Consider the following 20,424-nt stretch of genomic DNA (forward strand, 5'->3'; position numbering starts at 1 on the left):
TACTGCGTGCAAATGTAGCCACTCTGGGTATATCTAGCTTGGGTCTGAAATGGCTGAAGAAAGGAGTGTTAGTGTAGAAATATTCCCTATTTAGGGATTATTGGGAGGAGAGATACATATATACTTTATAATTACCTTCTGATAATTATAAACTTATTATTTTAAAGCATTGCTAATAGAGAACAAGGAATAATGAGACAAGAAATAAAAATAAATTTACTACAAAAAGAATTTATTAGACAAACACACCAATAGATTGAGTCTAAGGATTTGGTTGGAAAGCCACCGGGCCTTTTAAAGCAGCAGAAGTCCAAAGTCACACGCTTCAAGCATTACTCTGCAATGATCTGTGGAAACCAGAAGGGTCAGGAATTACAGCACCGTGCTGGGCCACGAACAGATCAGCCTCCCACCTCTCTCCCTATTCCCTCTCTTCTACTGAAGTCCATGATTCTGGTACCTGAGAAGACTGGAATGAAATGTTTCCCACTTATTACAGAATTCAGCTTCTTTGTTACAGAGGAATTGTCACATTTGAATTGTCTGTTTAATATGGGATATTGCTTTTGAGAAACCAACAAATAGTTATTAAAGGAGTGTTTACCAAAGTATAAGGTGAATATTATCTAGTAGAGTAACTGCATTTTTAATCTCATCTGGCACCAACTGTCTTTTAGAAAGTTACAATGTGTTGTTTGGGGGACATTCTTCTTTAGAAGGAAAAGAGTCTAATTAGTGGATATTAAGTAATTAAATAATACATACTATCAAATGTTATGAGAGTCACATGAACCATGAAGTCTTCACTTAATTTAGGAGAAATGGGGAATATTTTCTATCATTCCTAATAACAGAACTAGATATTTCAAGATCATAGTCATGGAATGTAATCCATAATACCAAACAGTGTGCTTTACTTTGAAGCCATTGACCATTAAATTTGATTGTTAGTAGCACAGGCTACCAAAAAATAGCAAGGAATATGGTATCCACACAGATCTCGGCTGGCCTCAAGTAATCAAAAGTGAGAATGAAACATACATGACACAACTGGGGACCTCTGGGTTTCTGAGACGTGGGCTACAAGATTATATTAGGTAGAAAACTAAAGGAAATGTATTCCAAGCAAAAGTGGCAAGGGAATTTCACAGAACTAATTTTTTAAGGGAGGTAATAAAAGCAGCAGTTAAAATGCATGTCCATGTATCAGATTCCTGGAGGTGAATCCATTAGGAATATGACGGCTCTTCACACCCAAGTATTGCTTTCATGGGCCCTTACAATCTCTGCTTGTTCACCACCATAGAGAGTCTGTTTGTAACAAGAATTGTTTTCAAGTCAGAATCCTAGACGAAGATCTAAAAATGTTGAGTTTGTGCTTTTAAAAAACAGTCCAGTCCAACTGTCCACATGTAGTGTGTGCTGATGGAGCTAGCTCTTCCCCAACCTGGCTCACTATTGGGAGCCCAGGAATCCCTGGGACAGGCAGATAAGCCAGGACTGAAGTTTTAAAGTATCAACTACTGCAAATCAAAGTAGGCAGCCTCATGCATAGACTTCATGATATTAGTTGAGCCATCGCTGCCTTCATTATCATTTTTATGCCTTTGGGGTCACTGTGTGGTTTGGTCCAGGCTGTTCTCAAAACCTGCAGTGCAAAAGACCTGTGTCTACTTTAGCAGGTGAGTCTAGCTGCAAATCAGTCACCTTTCCTACCACAAACTTCTGGCCTACTCCAAAAACCAAGGTACCCCCTCTCTCAGGAATAGCCTGGGGAGGTTATTTGGAACAAGTATTGCGTTCCAGTCCGAATCTTAAGTAAAGATCTAGAAATGTGGAGTTTTATGCATTTTAAAAATAGTCCGTTTCAGAGCGGCCGTCTGTGCTCCAGGACCAAGCTCTCCCCAGCCTCGTTCAGGATTTGGAAGAACTCTCTGGGTTTGGGCTGAACCATCGAGCACGAGGAGGGGAAGCTGTCAGTTGTGAACAGAGACTGTTTCTCACCCTCTGATGAGCCAGCACCTTTAAAGGTTCCATCCTAGCCGCCAGCAGCTGGCAGCCAGGGCGTCTCTGCTCCCTGTATTTCCCTCCTGGCATCTTGGTTAGCCCCGCGCCGAACACCCAGACCCTCAAAAACTAGCCCCTGAACTGAATTAAACCTGACCCAAAGTGAACAGCAAGGTCCAGAAACGGCAAGGCTTGAGGTCAGCCTCCGTCCCCGGACACTTTGAAGGACGGCAGATCCCTGACCCCTTGGTGGCCCGCGAGGATCGCGGGTGCGCGCGGCGGGCAGGGGTGCGGCGTCTCCGGCCGCTGGAAGGGAAGGGGCGCGCTGACACCCGCGCACCTGCACCCCCGGTGGAGGAGCCGAGGGCACACGACGATGCCAATCCCTCGTGAATCCCGCGAAAGAGGGGCCAGGGGGCTTCGGATTCATAGACGCGGGGCGTAGAAGGGGGTCAAGTAGGAAGGCCCAAGGAACGGCGCGAAAGGGCTCCCGGGGGCGGCAGCCGTCAGCGGGAAGGAGGCGGCGGACGGGAAGAGGACGTTGGCCGCGGAGTAGGAGGGGAAAGTCTGGAAGTGCAGAGCGCCGGTGCCGGGAGGGCCAGGACTGCCCCCCGAGCCGCCGCCGCCGCCGCTCCCCGCCGCCCCTGGCTGGGGCGCGCCACCCCCCACCTGCGCCGCGCCGTCGGCACCCGGGTTCTGCTTCTTCCACTTGGTCCTGCGATTCTGGAACCAGATTTTGACCTGCGTCTCGGTGAGGCTGAGAGACAGCGCGAGGTTCAGGCGCTCGCACACTGACAGGTAGCGCGTGGCCCGGAACTTGTTCTCCAAGGCCACCAGCTGCTCGTAGGTGAACGCGGTGCGCGCGCGCCGCGGCTTGGCGCAGTTGGGCTCCACGCGCCGGCGCCTGGGACGCGGGGAGCCGGGGGATCCCGGGGGGGACCCCACAGGGCCGTCCCCGCCGTCCTCGCAGGGCTCCCCAGACGCCAATGCCCCGGCCGGGGCGTCAGGTGAGCGCGCTGGGCCCGGCAGCAAGCGCGCAGCCCGCTCCCGCAGCCGCGGCCTCCTCGGATCCTCCGCATCCTCCTCCTCTTCCGCCTCGGAACCCTCCAGTGGGGACGCCTGGCCGGCTCCTGGGCCCGCAGCATCTAGGGGAGAAGGGGTCGGTGAACAGAAGCCTCTCCACGTCCCCAAACCTCCTCCTCGTCCTCCCTAGAGCAAGCAGCTGTCCCCCCAACCCAACTCCGGGTGCTGCTCCTGTCCCCACATCGCGCTCCCCTTAGGCCGGACTACACATCCTCGCCAGCGGGTTTAGGGGAATGGTGTCCTCTTGCCCTTTACAAATCTGCCATCAAGTAGGCTTCCAAGAAATGTACGCTAAATGAATGAATGACACCCCGCATTAAGAAAAAATAGTGACATTATTGGGTAACCATACTGGGGGGTAGGATCATTGTATTAAGACATCTAGATGTCAAACGCTTTTAGGGCTGTGCCTTCCCCAGACCCTAGAAGCCTATTTTGATCTAGGACTCCCAGCAATTAAAAAAGAAGTTATTAAGCTCTCTGCCCCACCCCACCCCCGCCCCCGCTTTAAAGTGAAATTCCCTTTCCCATCTTCTCTCTCCCGCCGTGTTAATAGAGTTTCAGATTTGTGCGGGGCCGGATCGATAGATGTCATCTATTAAAGGTAAGTTTTAATCGAACAATATTAGGATCAGACAGGGAAAGGGGGTTTGAAGTCGGTACCTGCAAGCTGCGGGCAGGAGATATGCAGGCGCCAGTAATAGAATATCGATCACGAGGGTGGGGGAAGGGAGCGCGGCCCCTCGGAGAGAAGATCCGAACAATTACCAGGCCGCCTGCCCGGGCCCAAGTGCGGCCGCCAGAGGCGCCCCGGGCCCCAGGCAATCACCGCCAAACTTGGGGAGGAGAGCAGGGGGCTGCGCGGCATCCAGCCTCCCCCGATGACCTGAGCCTCTGACCCTCCAGGGAGCCGCCTTTCCCTGTCTGATCCCAGCAGGACTCCTGCTGTCTTCCGTCCTTACTTCCAGCCACAAACTTTCCTAACCCCTTCATCAGGTGTCCGCCAGCGTTGGGAGTAATTCAGAAAGGGTTTCGAGGAGAAAGTACCAAAAGCTTCCCAACACTCCATCGGAGCCCCGCCCTCAGCCCAGTCCCAGTTAACAGTTGAGTCTGGGGAGCTTGAGCGCCTGGGGCAGCCCAGCCCCGCAGGCGTCTCCGGGTGGCACCTGACCTCGCTACTCACGAAGACCCCCGGCGCAAGCCTTAGCGTCAGCTCCCCCATCCATAAAATGGAGGTGATGTTAATGATGCTGTCCATCTCTCAGGTTCCGAAGTTTTCATCACCTTTATCCCAGCCCTTAGCCCAGGTCCTAGCACGTGGCAAGCGCATTAAATGCCCGATAAATGAGTAAGCCTGGCAAGACAGGCGCCAGGTAAGTTTCCACCGCGAGCATCAGAACTGTGGTGCGGGTGAGCTTGGCGGGTGAGCAGGGATGCGGCAAATCCCTGCCCTGTAATGCGGGGAGCCTCCTCTCTGCCTCTATCCAAGTCCGAGGCGGGGGCTACACTTCGCACCCGGTCCCGTGCGCCTTCTCTCTGAGGAAGACGCTGTTAAGGGTCACTCACCGGGCCCGGCTGTTCCCCCATACACTCCGCATTGTTGGGGCTGAGGCCTCCTGGGGCCGGGGCCGCCTTGCATCTTACCAGGGGTCTCCAGCTGTCGGACAGGGTCCCTGGAGCTGGCATCTTTCCCCGCTTCGACCTCCGCCAAACTTTTCCTGGCTTCCCGGGGAGCCGGGCGCACGGCAGGGAGCGCTGCGCGGGTGAATTTCTGTGGGTCCAGGATGTCCAGGACAGAGAAAGAAATCTTGTGGTGGGAGGGAGCCGCCTTGGCCCCGCCGTCCTGCCATGCCAGCATGCCCGTCGCCCACGGGCCGGCGGTCGGCGGCGCGGGGTTGGGGATGGCGCCGCTCGGGCTTGCCTTCGGCTGTGGCTTGGCGGTAGCTTTCCAGCCAGGAGCCGGGTCCGCGCTGCCAAGTGAAGCTGGGGAGGGGGGCGGGGAGGCGGGGCGGGGAGAGCGCCGCGGGGGGCTGCGCGCCGATTGGCACCGGCGCAGCCCGGGCCAGCCTCGGGACTATCAGGCGCTGTGCCGCGGCCGCTTGCCTGGGCTCGGGGAAGCCTCCGCGCGCCCGGTGCGCGCGCCCGCGGGGACAGTGCTGTCGGCTCCGCGCGCCTCCGCCCAACCCTCTGGGACTCTCCGAGGGCGCGAGGGAGGCTTCCATCTCGGGGATCCCTCACCCCGACACACACACCTCTGTGACTTGAGTTTGTGCCCTTTCTCCGGCGCACCCGCCTTAGACTTGGGGATGCAACTGAGGCCAGGACTGCTTACTCCCAGGCAATGCTCAGCGCATCTCCTTCCTCGCCAGTGAATTACTGTAATAGCTTCAGACCCGGTTACCTCGGAGGTAAAATCCCTCACGTTCTCACAGTTTAGCGTTCACAAAGCCCTGAGGCTTGCACGACTCTTTTGATTATTTGAGCATCCTTGTGAGATGGGCGTCACGTGGCACAGACCACTGTCCCCGTTTTAAAGATGAGGAAATCGAGGTTCAAAGGTAAGAAAAGATGTGCCCAGGGTCACTGTGAGTTGGTGACAGAGTCTGGGTTTGGACCTCGGTCTTCTACTGGACCAGTCAGTGCTTTTTTAGTACATCCTGCTGTCTCAGAAACGGAGGGAGAAAATCCCGGACTCTCAGTCTTTTGCTTCCACTCCAAAGCCAAGCCAGAGGCCAGCAAGAGGTTTGGAGAGGTGGTGAGCCCCCACCGGGATGCCAGCCGCTTTGGAAACCTTGGTGGCTTCAGGCACAGAGCCAAGTGAGATGGCTGGGGGTGTCTGCCCTGGTTTGCTATGACCCGGAGCACAGCCCTCAATGGACAAACGTCAGGCCTTCTCCAGAGTCACAAATTCGATCATTTGCAAAAGAAATTGGATCTGAGAATTAGGTTGCATCTCTGACCCCCATTCCCTCTCAGCCCCAGAAGCAGAAGATTCAGAAATGCTTGTCTGGTTTGAATTTAAGGTCCGAGAAGAGAGACAGTTGAAATGGCCCTCATCTGCCCCACCAAGTCCCCTGGGAAAGTGATCACCAGTGGTCGGAGAAGCTTCCACTGGCCACACCAATCCTGAATTTCTTCTTTTGTCTCTTGGAAAGCACACAGCAGTCTGTGAGCGCTAAGCATTTGTTTCAGGCAAATTCTGAGGCTTCTCCTAGTGTTTGGCCCAGAACCACCTCTGACTCTGCTGTTCCTTTCTTCTCTGCCCCATAGGGTTTCCAAACAATGACTTGGCAATTAATATTGTCTGAGCAGGTAAGGAGTAGGAAGAGGAGGAGAAACCTTCTCTTTAAAGTGCTGGGGGCTGCTAATCCCATCTGTTATTGAAGAGGCATCCTTAGAAGCCAGCTCCTTGTAGCTTTTCTCATTCAAACCTTGCTGCCCCTCCCAGAGGTGGTCACTGTATTCCCTGCGGACTTTAAAGCTTGCGGAAATCAAGCCAGCTCCAGTCCTAAAGTGAAGACGGATTGTGCTTTTAAAGCTCAGGAAAGGAAGTGTCCTTCCCAAGTCCACTGGACCACCTCCCATCGAAGGGAATGTGACAATCCCAAAGAAAAGATGGCCCTGAAACTAAAAAGTGGCGCCCGACAACCTGGACTGCAAATCACAGAGCCTTCCTGAAATACAGATAGGGTACTTTGTTTTCTGTTTTGATAACGCTTTCTCACCCAGTTCTCGATTTTTTTTTCTAATCTTCCTTTTTGTTTCTCCCCCTTCACCCTTTTGATCCTAGCCGCCCCTTCTACATTTTCCCACCATGTTTACTTTTTTTTTTTTTTTTTTGAGACAGAGTCTCTCTGTCACCCAGGCTGGAGTGCAGTGGCGCGATCTTGGCTCACTGTGCAACCTCTGCCTCCTGGGTTCAAGCAATTCTCCTGCCTCAGCCTTCCAAGTAGCTGGGATTACAGGTGCGTGCCACTGTGCCCGGCTAATTTTTGTATTATTAGTAAAGACAGGTTTTCACCATGTTGGCCAGGCTGGTCTCAAACTCATGATCTCAAGTGATCCGCCCACCTCCGGTTCTCAAAGTGCTGAGATTACAGGCATGAGCCATCGTGCCTGGCCCATGTTTATATTTTTAAATGCTGAGGTTCTTCAGGATAGCTAGGAATAGGTTTCCTTAAGTTAGCCCCAGATGGAAGTATGTGGCCTCCCACTGTCCCTCTTATTCATTCTCCTATGAGAAACCTTGAGACTCTTTATTTTCACAGGATGGTGGGCATTCCAGGGGCCACCCTATACCCCAAACCAGAGGGACAAGGGAGGCCCAGACAGCCAAGAGTAACCCAAACCCGGATCATTTCCACTGTACTCCATAGATTACCTCAAAAAATTTTGTTTAAATGATATGAATCATCTTTCCCTTGAGGTTCACAGATGTTAAATATAGGGAAGGAGCCGAAAAAGGAAGAAGCAACAAATTGGAGAGAAAGCCAAGAATGGCAGAGGCCACATTCCTTAAACCTGTGAATCCTTGCAAACTCCTTCTCTTAGTGGTTTTCTGTTTTGCTTGCCCCTTATTTTTCAGATTTTTTTTTTTTTGAGATAGGGTCTCGCTCTGTTGCCCAGGATGGAGTACAGTGGCGCCATCTCAGCTCACTGCAGGCTTCAACTCCCAGATTTAAGCAATTCTCATGCCTCAGCCTCCTGAGTAGCTGGCGAGTAGCTGGGATTACAGGCACGTGCCACCATGCCATGCTAATGTTTTCTTTTGTTTTGTTTTGTTTCAGACAGAGTCCTGCTCTGTCTCTCAGGTTGGAGTGCAATGGCATGATCTCGGCTCACTGCAACCTCCGCCTTCTGGGGTTAAGCGATTCTCCTGCCTCAGCCTCCCCAGTAGCTGAGATTATAGGCACGCACCATCACACCTGGCTAATTTTTGTATTTTTAGTAGAGACAGAGTTTCACCATGTTGGCCAGGCTGGTCTTGAACTCCTGACCGCATGTGATCCACCAGCCTTGGCCTCCCAAAGTGCTGGGATTACAGGTGTGAGCCACCACGCATGGCTTAAATTTTTTTTTTTTTTTTTTTTTTTGATACAGAGTGTCACTCTGTCACCCAGGCTGGAGTGCAGTGGTGTGATCTCAGCTTACTGCAACCTCTGCCTCCTGGGTTCAAGCGATTCTCCTGCCTCAGCCTCCCGAGTAGTTGAGACTACAGGCATACACTCCTGCGCCCAGCTAATTTTTATATTTTTAGTAGAGACAGGGTTTCACCATGTTAGCCAGGCTGGTCTCGAACTACTGACCTTGTGATCCACTTGCCTCGGCCTCCCAAAGTGCTGGGATTACAGGCGTGAGCTACCGCGCCTGGCCTAATTTTTTGTGTTTTTAACAGAGACAGGGTTTCACCATGTTGACCAAGCTAGTCTCGAACTCCTAGCCTCAAGTGATCTGCCCGCCTTGGCCTCCCAAAGTGCTGGGATTACAGGCATGAGCCATTGTGCCCGGCCAGATATTTCTGGTCTGTGTGTTCATTGTAGCACAAGGTAATGTGAATGCTCATGCTTAGTACTTGGCTGCAGGCAATAGATGGCATACAAGAAACTTCGCTGGGTCTCCCATCAACACTGAAGGGATAGAAATGCCCTCTCTTACTCATCCAACTTAAAGAGAAACCTGCTAACCAAAGAACAGGATATTTTCTTCAACGTGGGGGATAGTGGAGGAGGAGGTCCTAGGTAATTTTTTTTTCTGGCCACCTGTTTTGTAAAAGACCAGGAGGCAGTGAGCATCCTTTTCAGTACAACTTGGCCATGTGTTTGGCTCACTAACATCCTCACATGTGTATTTATACCCACGCTATTCCTATATAACATATCCAGATCCAGCAAGCCACCTTCCCTCTGTGCATAGAGTTGATTTTTTTTTTTTTTTTTCAGCCTGGGCATTAAAATTCCGCCTGAGTGCTATCTTTAAATTGCTTTGATGCTAGGTGGGTTCCAACCCTGACCTGTCCTGATGGCAAGTGATGCCTGTAACAAGCTCGGGATCAATATTCATAGCGGGTGTCCTGGGCTGATAACACTATCCAAGACAATGTTCACTATCAGTGCAGACAGCTGAGATATTGCACCATTAGGGATGTTGTGTTAAATAACCTGATCCATTTCTGGGGCTATTTAATGAATTTCACAGTTTAGATAGTATCTTTAAGGAGAAGGCAAAGGCTATTCCGGAGGCACTGATGCAAATCAATGGTGCCAAGCTTCCTAAGGTATTCCACAAACAAAGGTGCCTATAATTCCAGCACAGCCTTGAAGAGCCACTGAGTGCCATGAATAGTGTTAACAATGGAAAGAATTTGCAGTTTATGCAGAGGGAGTGGGGGGGAGGGGGCAATATTATGAGCCGTGTTAAAGCATTTTAGATAAAATCTTATGTTCCTAAAGTAAAATGCAACTGAAATTCTCCAGGTAAAGCCCTGCGTTTTGAGCCAGCCCCCAGGGTAGGATATATATGCCAAAGAGACAGCTTCATAAGACACAGCTTGATGACAAAGAGGGACACCTCAACTGCCAGACAGCCTGTGGGTAACCCCTTTTCCCAGTACCTCAGCCACCTTCCCCAAGATGTGCTTCTTCTACTCAAATTGGTCTGTAATATGGGAGAGGGTAAGCACTAGATTGTAGAAGGAAGCCACAGATAGCAGAATCCATCGTTTGTTTACCGGACTCTATCTCCCTTGGTGCTGGAGAGGTCATTTACAATTAAAGGCTAGCATTTACCATTTCCCACCAGAGCTTTGAACTTTGGCTGCCAAGCACAGCAAGTATTCCCCCCACCAAAACAAACAAACAAACAAACAAACAAAACACCTCATAGACTAACTTGTGAAAGCTGAGTTGAAAATATAGCCTTCCCACCTGACCCCAAACCAAAGTTAAAAAAAATCAACTCCCTCATCTTAGGGCATGCTCCCTGCCACTGGTGGGTGCTTGAGCTTAATGGGCAAGGAAAATGGAGACGGGTGGCCGCTGAGGGCCACATGCTCACAGAAGTTATGGAGATGCAGAGACTCAGCAGGGACATGGAGAGTCAAAAACAAGTGTGCAGGCTGGGCGTGGTGGCTCACATCTGTAATCCCAGCACTTTGGGAGGCCGAGGTGGGCAGAACACCTAAAGTCAGCAGTTCAAGACCACCCTGGTCAACATGGCGAAACCCTGTCTCTACCAAAAATACAAAAATTACCCAGGTGTGGTGGCAGGCGCCTGTAATCCCAGGTACTGGGAAGGCTGAGGCAGGAGAATCACTTGAACCTGGGAGGCAGAGGTTGCAGTGAGCCGAGATCACACCATTGCACTCCAGCCTGGGCAACAAGAATGAAACTCCGTCTCAAAAACAAACAAACAAACAACAACAACAACAACAAAAACAAGTGCAGAGCAGAGCGGAGAAGCCACGAGAGACAGGCAGACAGGTGGGTTCCAGCTGCTGCCACCGTTGCTGACTTCTTCCTGATGCTGGTTGTTCCATTCCGGGTTCCCTGGGAGCCTCACTGCATCCCTACAATACTATTTCTTCTTGAGGGCTTCCCTGATTTACCCCACGCAGACTGGAGCACTCCTTCCCACATTGTTTCTGGGGCACGCTGCCATCATAGCCCTTGACGGACATCTCTTGGTTTTGCCTGATCTGAGGATCCACTCCCCCTTTTCTGGTGTCTGTAGCTGATTTTGATGAGATGCCCCTGGGCCCCCACCCTTGTATGTGGTAGTGATGGGACTGCCAATCAGGCCCCCCAACCTTCTTCTGGCCAGGAGGTAAGAGTGAGCCCCTGCAGTAGAGTCCTACTGGCCTCTCTCCCGGGAGTATCTGAAGCAGAGTGACACCGCTTCATTGTGGCAGTGGTGCCCAAAACTAAATAATCTGTTATTTCCCACTCTTGACGCTGATGGTTCCAGTACTTGCCCAGGTCTGGTTGTTCAGCATTTCCTTTGATTTTGTAAATTGCCTACACTCTTCCCAACCTTCTCTTCCCCTCTGCATTTTGGAATTCAATTAGCCAGAGTCAAGGAACCCTGACAGGCACAGCCTTTATCACACTGCCTGGCATACAGATTCTGGTCCTTGGATTGTCTTAAAGTCAGGGAGGACAGAGCATGCATCCCTGTGCCCACCAGTACCTTGGCGTTCGGTAGGTTGTAGAGTCGAAAGCAATAAATGGTGGCCCAGTAATACAAACCCAAAGCTCCACAGTTTGACTAAGATGGATTGGAAACCCATAAGAGACCATATAGGCTGAAGACAAAAATCGGATCAAGAAATGTTAGGTACGGATATAGGTTCATAAGGGGTCTGACTCCCATGCTGCGCATCTGTGGAACAAGCTTATGTTTTTATTCAGGTCATCCATGCTGGGTACCATGCTTTTTATAAAGAAAAATGCAGGGGCCAGGCACAGTGGTTCACACCTATAATCTCTGCGCTTTGGGAGGCTGAGGCGAGAGGATACTTGAGCCCAGGAGTTTGAGGCTGCAATGAGCTATGAGTCATGCCACTGCACTCCAGTCTGGGTCATAGTACAAGACCCTGTCTCAGAAAGAAAGGAAGGAAGGAAGGAAGGAAGGAAGGAAGAAAGAAAGGAAAGAAGGAAGGAAGGGAGGAAGGGAAGGGAACAGAAAATAAAAATGCAGGCATAGAACCACCATGAATTTAACCCCGTGTGGTGTTTCTGACACTGGTAGACTTGTTGCGGTATCTAGCCTCAAAAAATGGCCACCCCTAATCAACCATGCTGCTTAGTGCTCATGCCCCTGTGTCATCCACTCCCACACTGAGCCTGGCCTGGCCCTGGGTGACCAGTACAACATGGCTGAAGTGACTCTGTGACTTCCAAAGCTAAATCACAGGAAGCCCTGCAGCCTCCACTTTGTTTCCTGGGAACACTTGCCCTGGAGACATTTCCTCTTTGACTCTTGCTGTCATGCTGTGAGATACACAAGCCACATGCAGAGGCCATGTGTAGGACTCCAGAAAATAGCCCACATCAACTGACAACCATCTTCCAGGTTCCTAGGGCCACCCAGACCTCCTGAATCTAAACCTAAGTTTTAAAAAGCCTTCCAGGTGATTCTAATGCACATTAAAGTTTGAGAAGCATTTCTTTCTTTCTTTCTTTTTTTGAGACAGAGTCTCGCTCTGTTGCCCAGGCTGGAGCGCAGTGGCGCAATCTTGGCTCACTGCAACCTCTGCCTCCTAGGTTCAAGTGATTCTCCTGCCTCAGCCTCCCAAGTAGCTGGGACAATAGGCCTGTGCCACCATGCCCAGCTAATTTTTATATTTTTAGTAGAGACGATGTTTCCCTGTGTTGGCCAGACTGGTCTCGAACTCCTGACCTCAGGTAATCCGCCCGCCTTGGCCTCCCAAGGTGTGAGCCACTGTGCCCGGCCTGAGAAGCATTTCTGTTATTAATGGTGCTCTGATTTTTTTTCCACTATAGCCCATCTCAATAAAACAGAAGATTCTTTGGCTCATATGGCCCTCACTTGGTCTGGTCTCACTTTCCAGGGAGATGGAATTTGATAATAAGAAAGGTCTTGGTGACTGGTGGGCACCTGCTACTTTTGCCTATACCATGTTGCTTCCTTATTCCTCTTTCACAGTGCCCTGCTTTTTTGCTTTCTTTTCTCTCTCTTTTTTTTTTTTTTTTAGAGAAGTCTTGCTATATTGCCTAGGCTAGGATACAGTGGCCATTCACAGTTGCAGTTGCAGTCATGTACACTATAGCCTCCAACTCCTAGGTTCAAGTGATCTTCTTTTTTTTTTTGAGATGGAGTCTCGCTCTGTCGCCCAGGCTGGAGTGCAGTGGCGTGATCTTGGCTCACTGCAACCTCCGCCTCCCGGGTTCAAGCGATTCTCCTGCCTCAGACTCCTGAGCAGCTGGGATTACAGGCGTGTGCCACCACGCCTGACTAATTTTTGTATTTTTAGTGGAGATGGGGGTTTCACCATGTTGGTCAGGCTGGTCTTGATCTTCTGACCTCGTGATCCACCCGCCTCAGCCTCCCAAAGTGCTGGGATTACAGGTGTGAGCCACCACACCCAGCTTCAAGTGATCTTCTTGCCCCAGCCTTTGGAGTAGCTAGGACTTCACGTATGTGCTGCCACGTCCGGCTAATGTGCCCTGCTTTTTGCTGGAGGGCTTGTCCTCTCCCTTTCCTTCTGGTCATGGTGGGACTATAGGCAAGTGCCCCACCTCCAGCCCTGGTAAGGGCACCAGTCAGGCTGGAACATCACAGTATCACTTCCATTGGAACACAGACAATGGGGGACACTGACCCAAGAGAGCCAATCAGAGTTCTTTCTGGAACAGCCAGACCAAGTTGAGGAAAAGGATCCTCACCAGGTGGTGTACCGGAGACTCTGTGAGCCCAGAGCTGATAACCAGCCATGCCTGATGCTGTCCATTGCTAGACTATCTGGTTGTGCAAGCCAATAAATTCCTTTAAATTTAAGCCATTTGAAATTTGGCTTCTGTCACTGGCAGCCGAATAGTCCTGACTATGACAAGCAAATCTGAAAGGATGAGGCATATGTCTAGTATAGCAATAGATGGTTGATAGATTCATAGTTGAGCTGAAATTCAGACATGAGTTGTAGATTTGCTATAACAGGCTGAAAGCTCAGTCAGTGGTGTATGCTTCCTGGCACACTATGGTGTTCATGTGCCACCTGGCTAGCTCTGGCCCAAAAGATGCAAATGAGAGTCCATTGGATCAGGGTTCTGGGAAAGCTTTTGCTTTCTGGGTATAAAGGGTCAGACTCAGCTGTCACATGCCCTTTTTTCTTTTCTTTCCCCTCCTTCCTGCCTGAAATGCAGTCATGATGCCTCGGGTGGAGCAGGAATCTTGCTAGCGTGAGGGGCAGGCCACATGCTGAGAGGGTGGTGGAGCAGAAAGCAGGAGGCAGCCTGATGGTCCTGGGAGCTGTTGTCCCATCCAGGATTTCCTCCCTCTTGGCTTCTTGATATATGAGGAAAAGTAAAATCTGATTTGGTTGGGCAACTATGGCTGGGTTTCTGTTACATGTAGCCAAATGCAACCCTAACATAGACAATGCCCTACACTCATTGCATCCCAAGAGAAGCCTGGAATTTTCAGATCAAGTTTTAGCCTATCAGTGGCCCACACTTAGAGACTTGCCACATTTTTCAGGTGAGGGACCTGGATCCCTGTATTTGTTTCTTGTCACTACTGCAAGAAATTACCATATACTTAGTGGCTTAAAACAACAGATTTATTATTATAGTTCTGGAGGTAAGAAGTCCTAAACTTGAAGTACCAGCAGGGCTGCATTCCTTCTGGAGGCTCTAGGGGAGAATCCAATTCTTTGCCTTTTTTAGCTTCCAGAGGCCACCTGCATTTCTTGGCTCATGGCCCCTTTGTATTCAAGGCCAGTAGCGCAGTATCTTCACACCTCTCTCTCTGACCTCTGCTTCTGCTGTCACACCTCCTTCTCTGACTCTGACTCTCTCCTGCTTCCCTCTTTCCCTTATGAGGACTCATGTCATTACACTGGGCCCACCTGGACCATCCAGGATAATCTCCCTACAGGAGCATAGGCTCTGCAAGATCTAAGTCCCTTTTGCCATGTCAGGTAATATATTTAGAGGTTGTGGGGATTGGGAGGTGGACATCTCAAGGGGGCACTATTCTGTCTACTGTAGTCGTAGAAATGAAAAGGGACTTGCCCAAGAGTACCCACAGAGCTGACTGAAAAGAAACAACCATGGGTAGGCTCACACCACTGGCAGAAGCACCCCTTTTCCTCCTCCTTGGCATGAAGCTAAAGCCCAGCCATTCTCCAAGGTCCATTTCAGGCTGCCCCTGCCCAGAAGCCACAGCTGCCCTTCTAGGCCTGCAGAGGTCATCCTCTTGACTGTGTCTGTGTCACTCATTGCCACTTGGCACACATTTGGTCAGCAGTCATGAAGGTCTTCCATTGTTCTCTGCCCAGTCTTGATCCTGGAAGGCAAGGATCACACCTTAGAATTTTTTTGTGCCCACTGCACAGAGTAGGGTCTCAATACGTGTATGGTTCATGATGTTCCTAGCAGATTCTCCAAACTGACTCACTCAGCCCCTGGAACACTAAAAACTGCATTTCCCAGACTCCTTTGCAGCGTGGGCTAGGTTCCACCAAGCCAGACACAGTGAAAGTGAGTGGGTGGCCACAGGTGGAGGGCACAGTGGTGGATATGTTTTGTTCTTTTGGGGGCAGCTATGCTGGGGGCTGCACTAAGTGATGGGGCAGTGGTCCCAAAGGAGTAGTAAAATTAAGTGTTTCTCGTAGCTGCATGGCTCCTGGCTGTGTAGGACTTGGACCCGTCATCTGTAAGCTCCTTCACCTCATGTAAACAAAACCCCTCTAGCTGGAGTGGTGTCTATTGTCTGCGACTAAGAACCCTTATATAAGGTATACTACTCCCCAACCCCATTAGTGGAAATCCCAAAGGGTAGGAACTATATTTTATTTCACTTGTAAACAGCTCCCCTAGTAAGCATATCAACAAAATATACACAATTCATTGAACCCCATAACATTTCAACGAATTCCTCATCCTTTCTGTGAATCAAGAGCCTGAAAAGAAATGGTGAAATAATATGATCCTCTCTTCTTTGAAAGCTCAAAGCTATGTTGGACCAGAAGTAAAGTGTTCTCGTTTCTATTTAATAACTTGAAAGGTTCCGAGGGGCCATTGAGGAAACTCCTCCCTTTTAATATCAATGTGTATTTATTGCAAAAATAATGTAGCATTGAGTGGTATTTTATAGCTTATCCAAAAACCTCCTGGGTCTAACGCATTGTGATAGTCCCGTTTTCTTCTCAGCCCAGATCCTATGCATCCTCATCTATGCAGGGCTGTTATCTGCATATAATTTTTTTTTTTTTTTAAGACAAAGTCTTGCTCTGTCGCCCCGGCTGGAGTGCAGTGGTGCAATCTCGGCTCACTGCAACCTCCGCCTCCCAGGTTCAAGCGGTTCTTCCGCCTCAGCCTACCGAGTAGCTGGGACTACAGGCATGCGCCACCACACCCAGGTGATTTTTGTATTTTTAGTAGAGACAGGGGTTTCACCATGTTGGCCAGGCTGGTCTCGAACTCCTGACCTCAAGCGATCCACCAGCCTCAGCCTCCCAAAGTGCTGGGATTACAGGCATAAGCCACTGCGCCCGGCCTCAATTTTGTATTGTACTTTTTCTTTCTTTCTTTAATAGAGACAGGGTCTCACTATGTTGACTAGGTTGGTCTAGAACTCCTGGGCACAAGCTGTCCGCCCGCTTCTGCCTCCCAAAGTGCTGGGATTGCAGGCGTGAACCACCGCCCCTGGCTACAGGTGCCTTCTTGTCTCAATTTGCCTTTGACCTTTCTTAGGGACTTGTTTTCTGCTTTTCCTGCTCTTTGTCCGCTGATCTCCTGGGAAGAAAGCTTCCGAAAAGGACACCGTTTCGGGGGCGAGTGACGCCGGGGTGCCCAGGCCGCGCCCCAGTTCCGGGTTTGCACCCGGTCTTCCTGCCCTGCCCCGCCCGCGGGACTACAGTTCCCAGGCGCCCCTGCGCGGCCGCGGCGCCGGCGCCGGCGTCGGTTGGGAAGCGGAGCTGAGGAGCAGGGCCGGGCGCCATGGCACCGTGGGGCAAGCGGCTGGCTGGCGTGCGCGGGGTGCTGCTTGACATCTCGGGCGTGCTGTACGACAGCGGCGCGGGCGGCGGCACGGCCATCGCCGGCTCGGTGGAGGCGGTGGCCAGGTGAGTGGGCCCCGGGACGCCGCTGGGGCCGCCGAGCTCTAAGCTCAGCCCGGTCCTTGGCTGCCGGCAGGGGGCGGGGCCGCGGCGCAGGCCCCGCCTCGTTCTCCCCCTTCCCACCCCGGTGCGCGCACAGTGCTGACCACGGACGACCCCACTGTTGCCCCGGGCGAGCACCAGGACTCTGCTGGTTAGGGCTGCGCGGTCAGACAGGGCGGCCACCTGGTACGTGCGCTGCTGAGCGCTTGACCTGCGGCCAGTCTGAATTGAGATGTGCTGTAGGCGTAAAATGCATACCGATTAACAAGACTTAGCCGGGCGCGGTGGCTCGCATCTGTGATTCTAGCACTTGCAGAGGCAGAGGAGGGAGGATCGCTTGAGGCTAGGGGGTTGGAGACCACCCTGGGCAACATAGGGAGACCCCGTCTCTGCCAAAAATTTAAAAATTAGCCGGGTGTGGTGGTGCACGCCTGTAGGCCCAGCCACTTGGGAGGCTGAGGCAGGAGGATCGCTTGAGCCCAGGAGGTCAAGGCTACAGTGAGCTGTGATCACCCCACTGTACTCTAGCCTGGACTGCAGAGCGAGACGGTCTCATAAACAAAACCCCCAAAAACACCAGACTTCGTGAGTAAAATGTAAAATAAAAACATGAAAATGGGTTATGTTGTTTGCCTGTTGAAATGATATACTTTTTGTTTGTTTTGTTTTGTTTTGTTTTGTTTTGTTCTTTTCAGATGGAGTCTTGCTCTGTCGCCCAGGCTGGAGTGCAATGGCACGATCTCGGCTCACTGCAACCTCCGCCTCCCGGGTGCAAGTGATTCTCCCCCTTCAGGCTCCCGAGTAGCTGGGATTACAGGCACCCGCCATCATGCCCAGTTACTTTTTTTATTTGTTTTGTTTGAGACGGAGTTTTGCTCTTGTCGCCCAGGCTGGAATGCAGTGGTGCAATCTCTGCTGACTGCAACCGCCGCCTCCCAGGTTCAAGCGATTCTCCTGCCTCAGCCTCCTGAATAGCTGGAATTACAGGCATGTGCCACCACACCCGGCTAATTTTTTGTATTTTTAGTAGAGACGGGGTTTCACCATGTTGGGCAGGCTGGTCTCTAACTCCTGACCTCAGGTGATCCACCTGCCTCGGCCTCCCAAAGTGCTGGGATTATAGGCGTGAGCCACATGCCCAGTTGATAATATTTTTAATATACTGTTTTAGGTTAAAATATTTGAAATTAAGTATACCTTTTTTTTTAAACTTTTGTTAATGTGCTTATTAGAAAACTTTAAATTACCTTTGTGGCTCTCATTATAATTCTGTTGGACTGCATTGGTTTAGGTGAGAGGAGGAGGAAGAGAACATCGTGCCAGCCAAGACTTGACCATGAGGACACTTTTTTTTTTTTTTTTTGAGACAGTTTCGCTCTTGTTGCCCAGGCCGGAGTGCAGTGGCGCCATCTGGGCTCACTGCAACCTCTGCCTCCCAGGTTCAAGTGATTCTCCTGCCTCAGCCTCCCAAGTATCTGGGATTACAGGCACCCGCCACCACGCCCAGCTAATTTTTGTATTTTTAGTAGAGACAGAGTTTCACCATGTTGCCCAGGTTGGTCTGGAACTTCTGACCTCAAATGATCCACCTGTCTCGGCCTCCCAAAGTGCTGGGATTACAGGCGTGAGCCACCGCACCTGGCTGACACTTTTCTTTGTATAATTTTTTTTTTTGAGACAAGGTCTCATTATGTTGCCAGGGTGGTCTTGAACTCCTTGGCTCAGGCAGTCCTCCTGCCTTGGTCTCCCAAAGTGCTAGGATTACAGGCATGAGCCACCACGCCTGGCCTAATTTTTTTTTCTTTTTTTTTTTTTTTTGAGACAAGGTCTTACTTTGTCACCCAGGCTGGAGTGCAGTGGTTCAATCTCACTGCAACCTCTACCTCAAGGGCTCAAGAGATCCTCCCACCTCAGCCTCCCAAGTAGCTGGAACTACAGGCACGTGCCACCATGCCCAGCTAATTTTTTTTGTGTTTTTTGTAGAGATGGGGTTTTGCCATGTTGCCCAGGCCAGTCTTGAACTCCTGGGCTGAAGTGATCTGCCTGCCTCAGCTCCCAGAGTTCTGGGATTAGAGGTGTGAGCCACTGTGGCCAGCCAGAAGGACACTTTCAGTAGCATGGTTGGCACCACTGGACCTGGGCTTTGTAAGGCCTCCTGTTGGCATCCCAGGTCAGCACTGCCATGTGTTGATAGGCAGCCGGGAAGGGCTAACTGCCAGGACTTGGCCTCCCGGAGTCACTAGCTGGGGCACCCTGGCTTGGTAGCCTGATGTCACTGGGACTCAATATACCTATCTGTAGGTGGCAATTAAGTGAGTCTCTTGGTCCTTCTTAGAGACCCCATTCTACCAATCTGCATGTCTGATGTCTGGGAGCTGCTGAGATAATAGGGACCCAAACGGTCCTGCATAGTGAAGCCGGAGGTGTTTGGGAGGCTGGGAACTGGGAACAGGGAGACTTGGCTTCCAGGAGCAAGCGCGAAGGGCAGCCCAGACCTAGGACACTCCGCTGGGTCCTGGGTCTGCTCTCAGTGTTGGCTGAAGTTCAGGGTTAAGTGCATTCCTGACCTTATTCTCCATTACTCCAAAGCTTTAGACTAGCTCAGTCACAGATGAGAGCATTCTGTGATTGGCACTGGTGGGAATCCAGAAGAGGGCTCTGGGCAGTGTTTTGGGGTGAAGTGGGCCTCATCTGGGGAGCAGGAAGCCAGAGCTCAATGCTGTGACTGGGGCAGGCAAGGCCTCATGGGAGACCCTGCCACTCATTGCTTGCGGAAGATACATTTGACATTATCTACCAGTGGTTCCACTTCTGAGAATTTGTCCTTGTCTCATGCGTGAGAAATGACATGAGTACAAGGTCATTCCTGGCAGTACCTTTTAAATAGCAAAAGACTGGAAACAGCTCAGATACCTATCAGTAGGGGAGTATTAGGGTATGATGTGTGGAGGGGAGAGGGACAGTAAAGCTGCAGGCACACAGGTAAATCATCCTCACAGGTGGGCACACGGGTAAAGCGCATCATCACAGGTAGGCCTAAGGGGTGTGAAGACGGGAGGGTACTGAGAGTGTGATGGACGAGGGTGGCCTGTGCTAGAGAGGGAGTCGGGACAGCTCTGAGGAGAAGGCACTGGACAGACCCGGAGGGATAAGAGGGAACTGTCTGCAGGAAGAGGCGGAGGAAGCGCATTCCAGGCAGAAGGAATGGTAGCTGCAAAGACCTCAGGAAGAGAGCACTTGGCGAGTTCGAGGGCGTGGGGTGGGGGAGTGGGTACACCAGGCAGGAACTTGAGGGGCACAGAGAGGTGTCCGGACTTTATCCTGAGTGGCAGGAAGTCAGTGAAGACTCTAGATAGGCATATCATGTGGTCTGATTTATATGTTTTAAAGAAATACAAATGTAAAAAGTGAGACATACAAGTCAAATGAAAGCAAGGGAGATTTCCTTTGAAACCTTGGAGAGAAGGCCTTTACATCCAGGCCTCGAAATCTAG

The 20,424-nt window shown here is 51.0% G+C and overlaps 2 protein-coding genes and 1 long non-coding RNA gene across 6 annotated transcripts in view; 1 reads left to right on the top strand and 2 right to left on the bottom strand.

Moving 5' to 3' along the window:
- Positions 1 to 211: 211 nt before the first annotated feature.
- On the bottom strand, positions 212 to 5,061 carry NKX1-2 (NK1 homeobox 2). The gene is made up of 2 exons (XM_521630.6): positions 4,735 to 5,061; positions 212 to 3,152 (listed from the first exon to the last, which is right to left on the bottom strand). The coding sequence occupies exons 1-2, from the start codon at positions 4,946 to 4,948 to the stop codon at positions 2,434 to 2,436; spliced, it is 933 nt and encodes a 310-aa protein (XP_521630.5). The 5' UTR covers positions 4,949 to 5,061; the 3' UTR covers positions 212 to 2,433.
- Positions 5,062 to 14,372: 9,311 nt separating this feature from the next.
- Positions 14,373 to 16,711, bottom strand: LOC107966866 (uncharacterized). The gene is made up of 2 exons (XR_001706903.3): positions 16,515 to 16,711; positions 14,373 to 15,114 (listed from the first exon to the last, which is right to left on the bottom strand). It is a non-coding gene; the product is annotated as an uncharacterized LOC107966866 (long non-coding RNA).
- Positions 16,712 to 16,758: 47 nt separating this feature from the next.
- Positions 16,759 to 20,424, top strand: part of LHPP (phospholysine phosphohistidine inorganic pyrophosphate phosphatase) — a 154,784-nt gene continuing 151,118 nt past the window's right edge. For all 4 annotated transcript variants that reach the window (XM_016919563.4, XM_016919565.4, XM_009459449.5 and 1 more), the window contains exon 1: positions 16,759 to 16,894. In XM_016919563.4, coding sequence (XP_016775052.1) covers positions 16,770 to 16,894 — 125 coding nt within the window. In that variant the 5' untranslated portion in view covers positions 16,759 to 16,769. The remainder of the gene's footprint in view (positions 16,895 to 20,424) is intronic.

Source organism: Pan troglodytes, chromosome 8 (genome assembly GCF_028858775.2).
Source record: "Pan troglodytes isolate AG18354 chromosome 8, NHGRI_mPanTro3-v2.0_pri, whole genome shotgun sequence".
Taxonomy (NCBI): Eukaryota; Metazoa; Chordata; class Mammalia; order Primates; family Hominidae; genus Pan; species Pan troglodytes.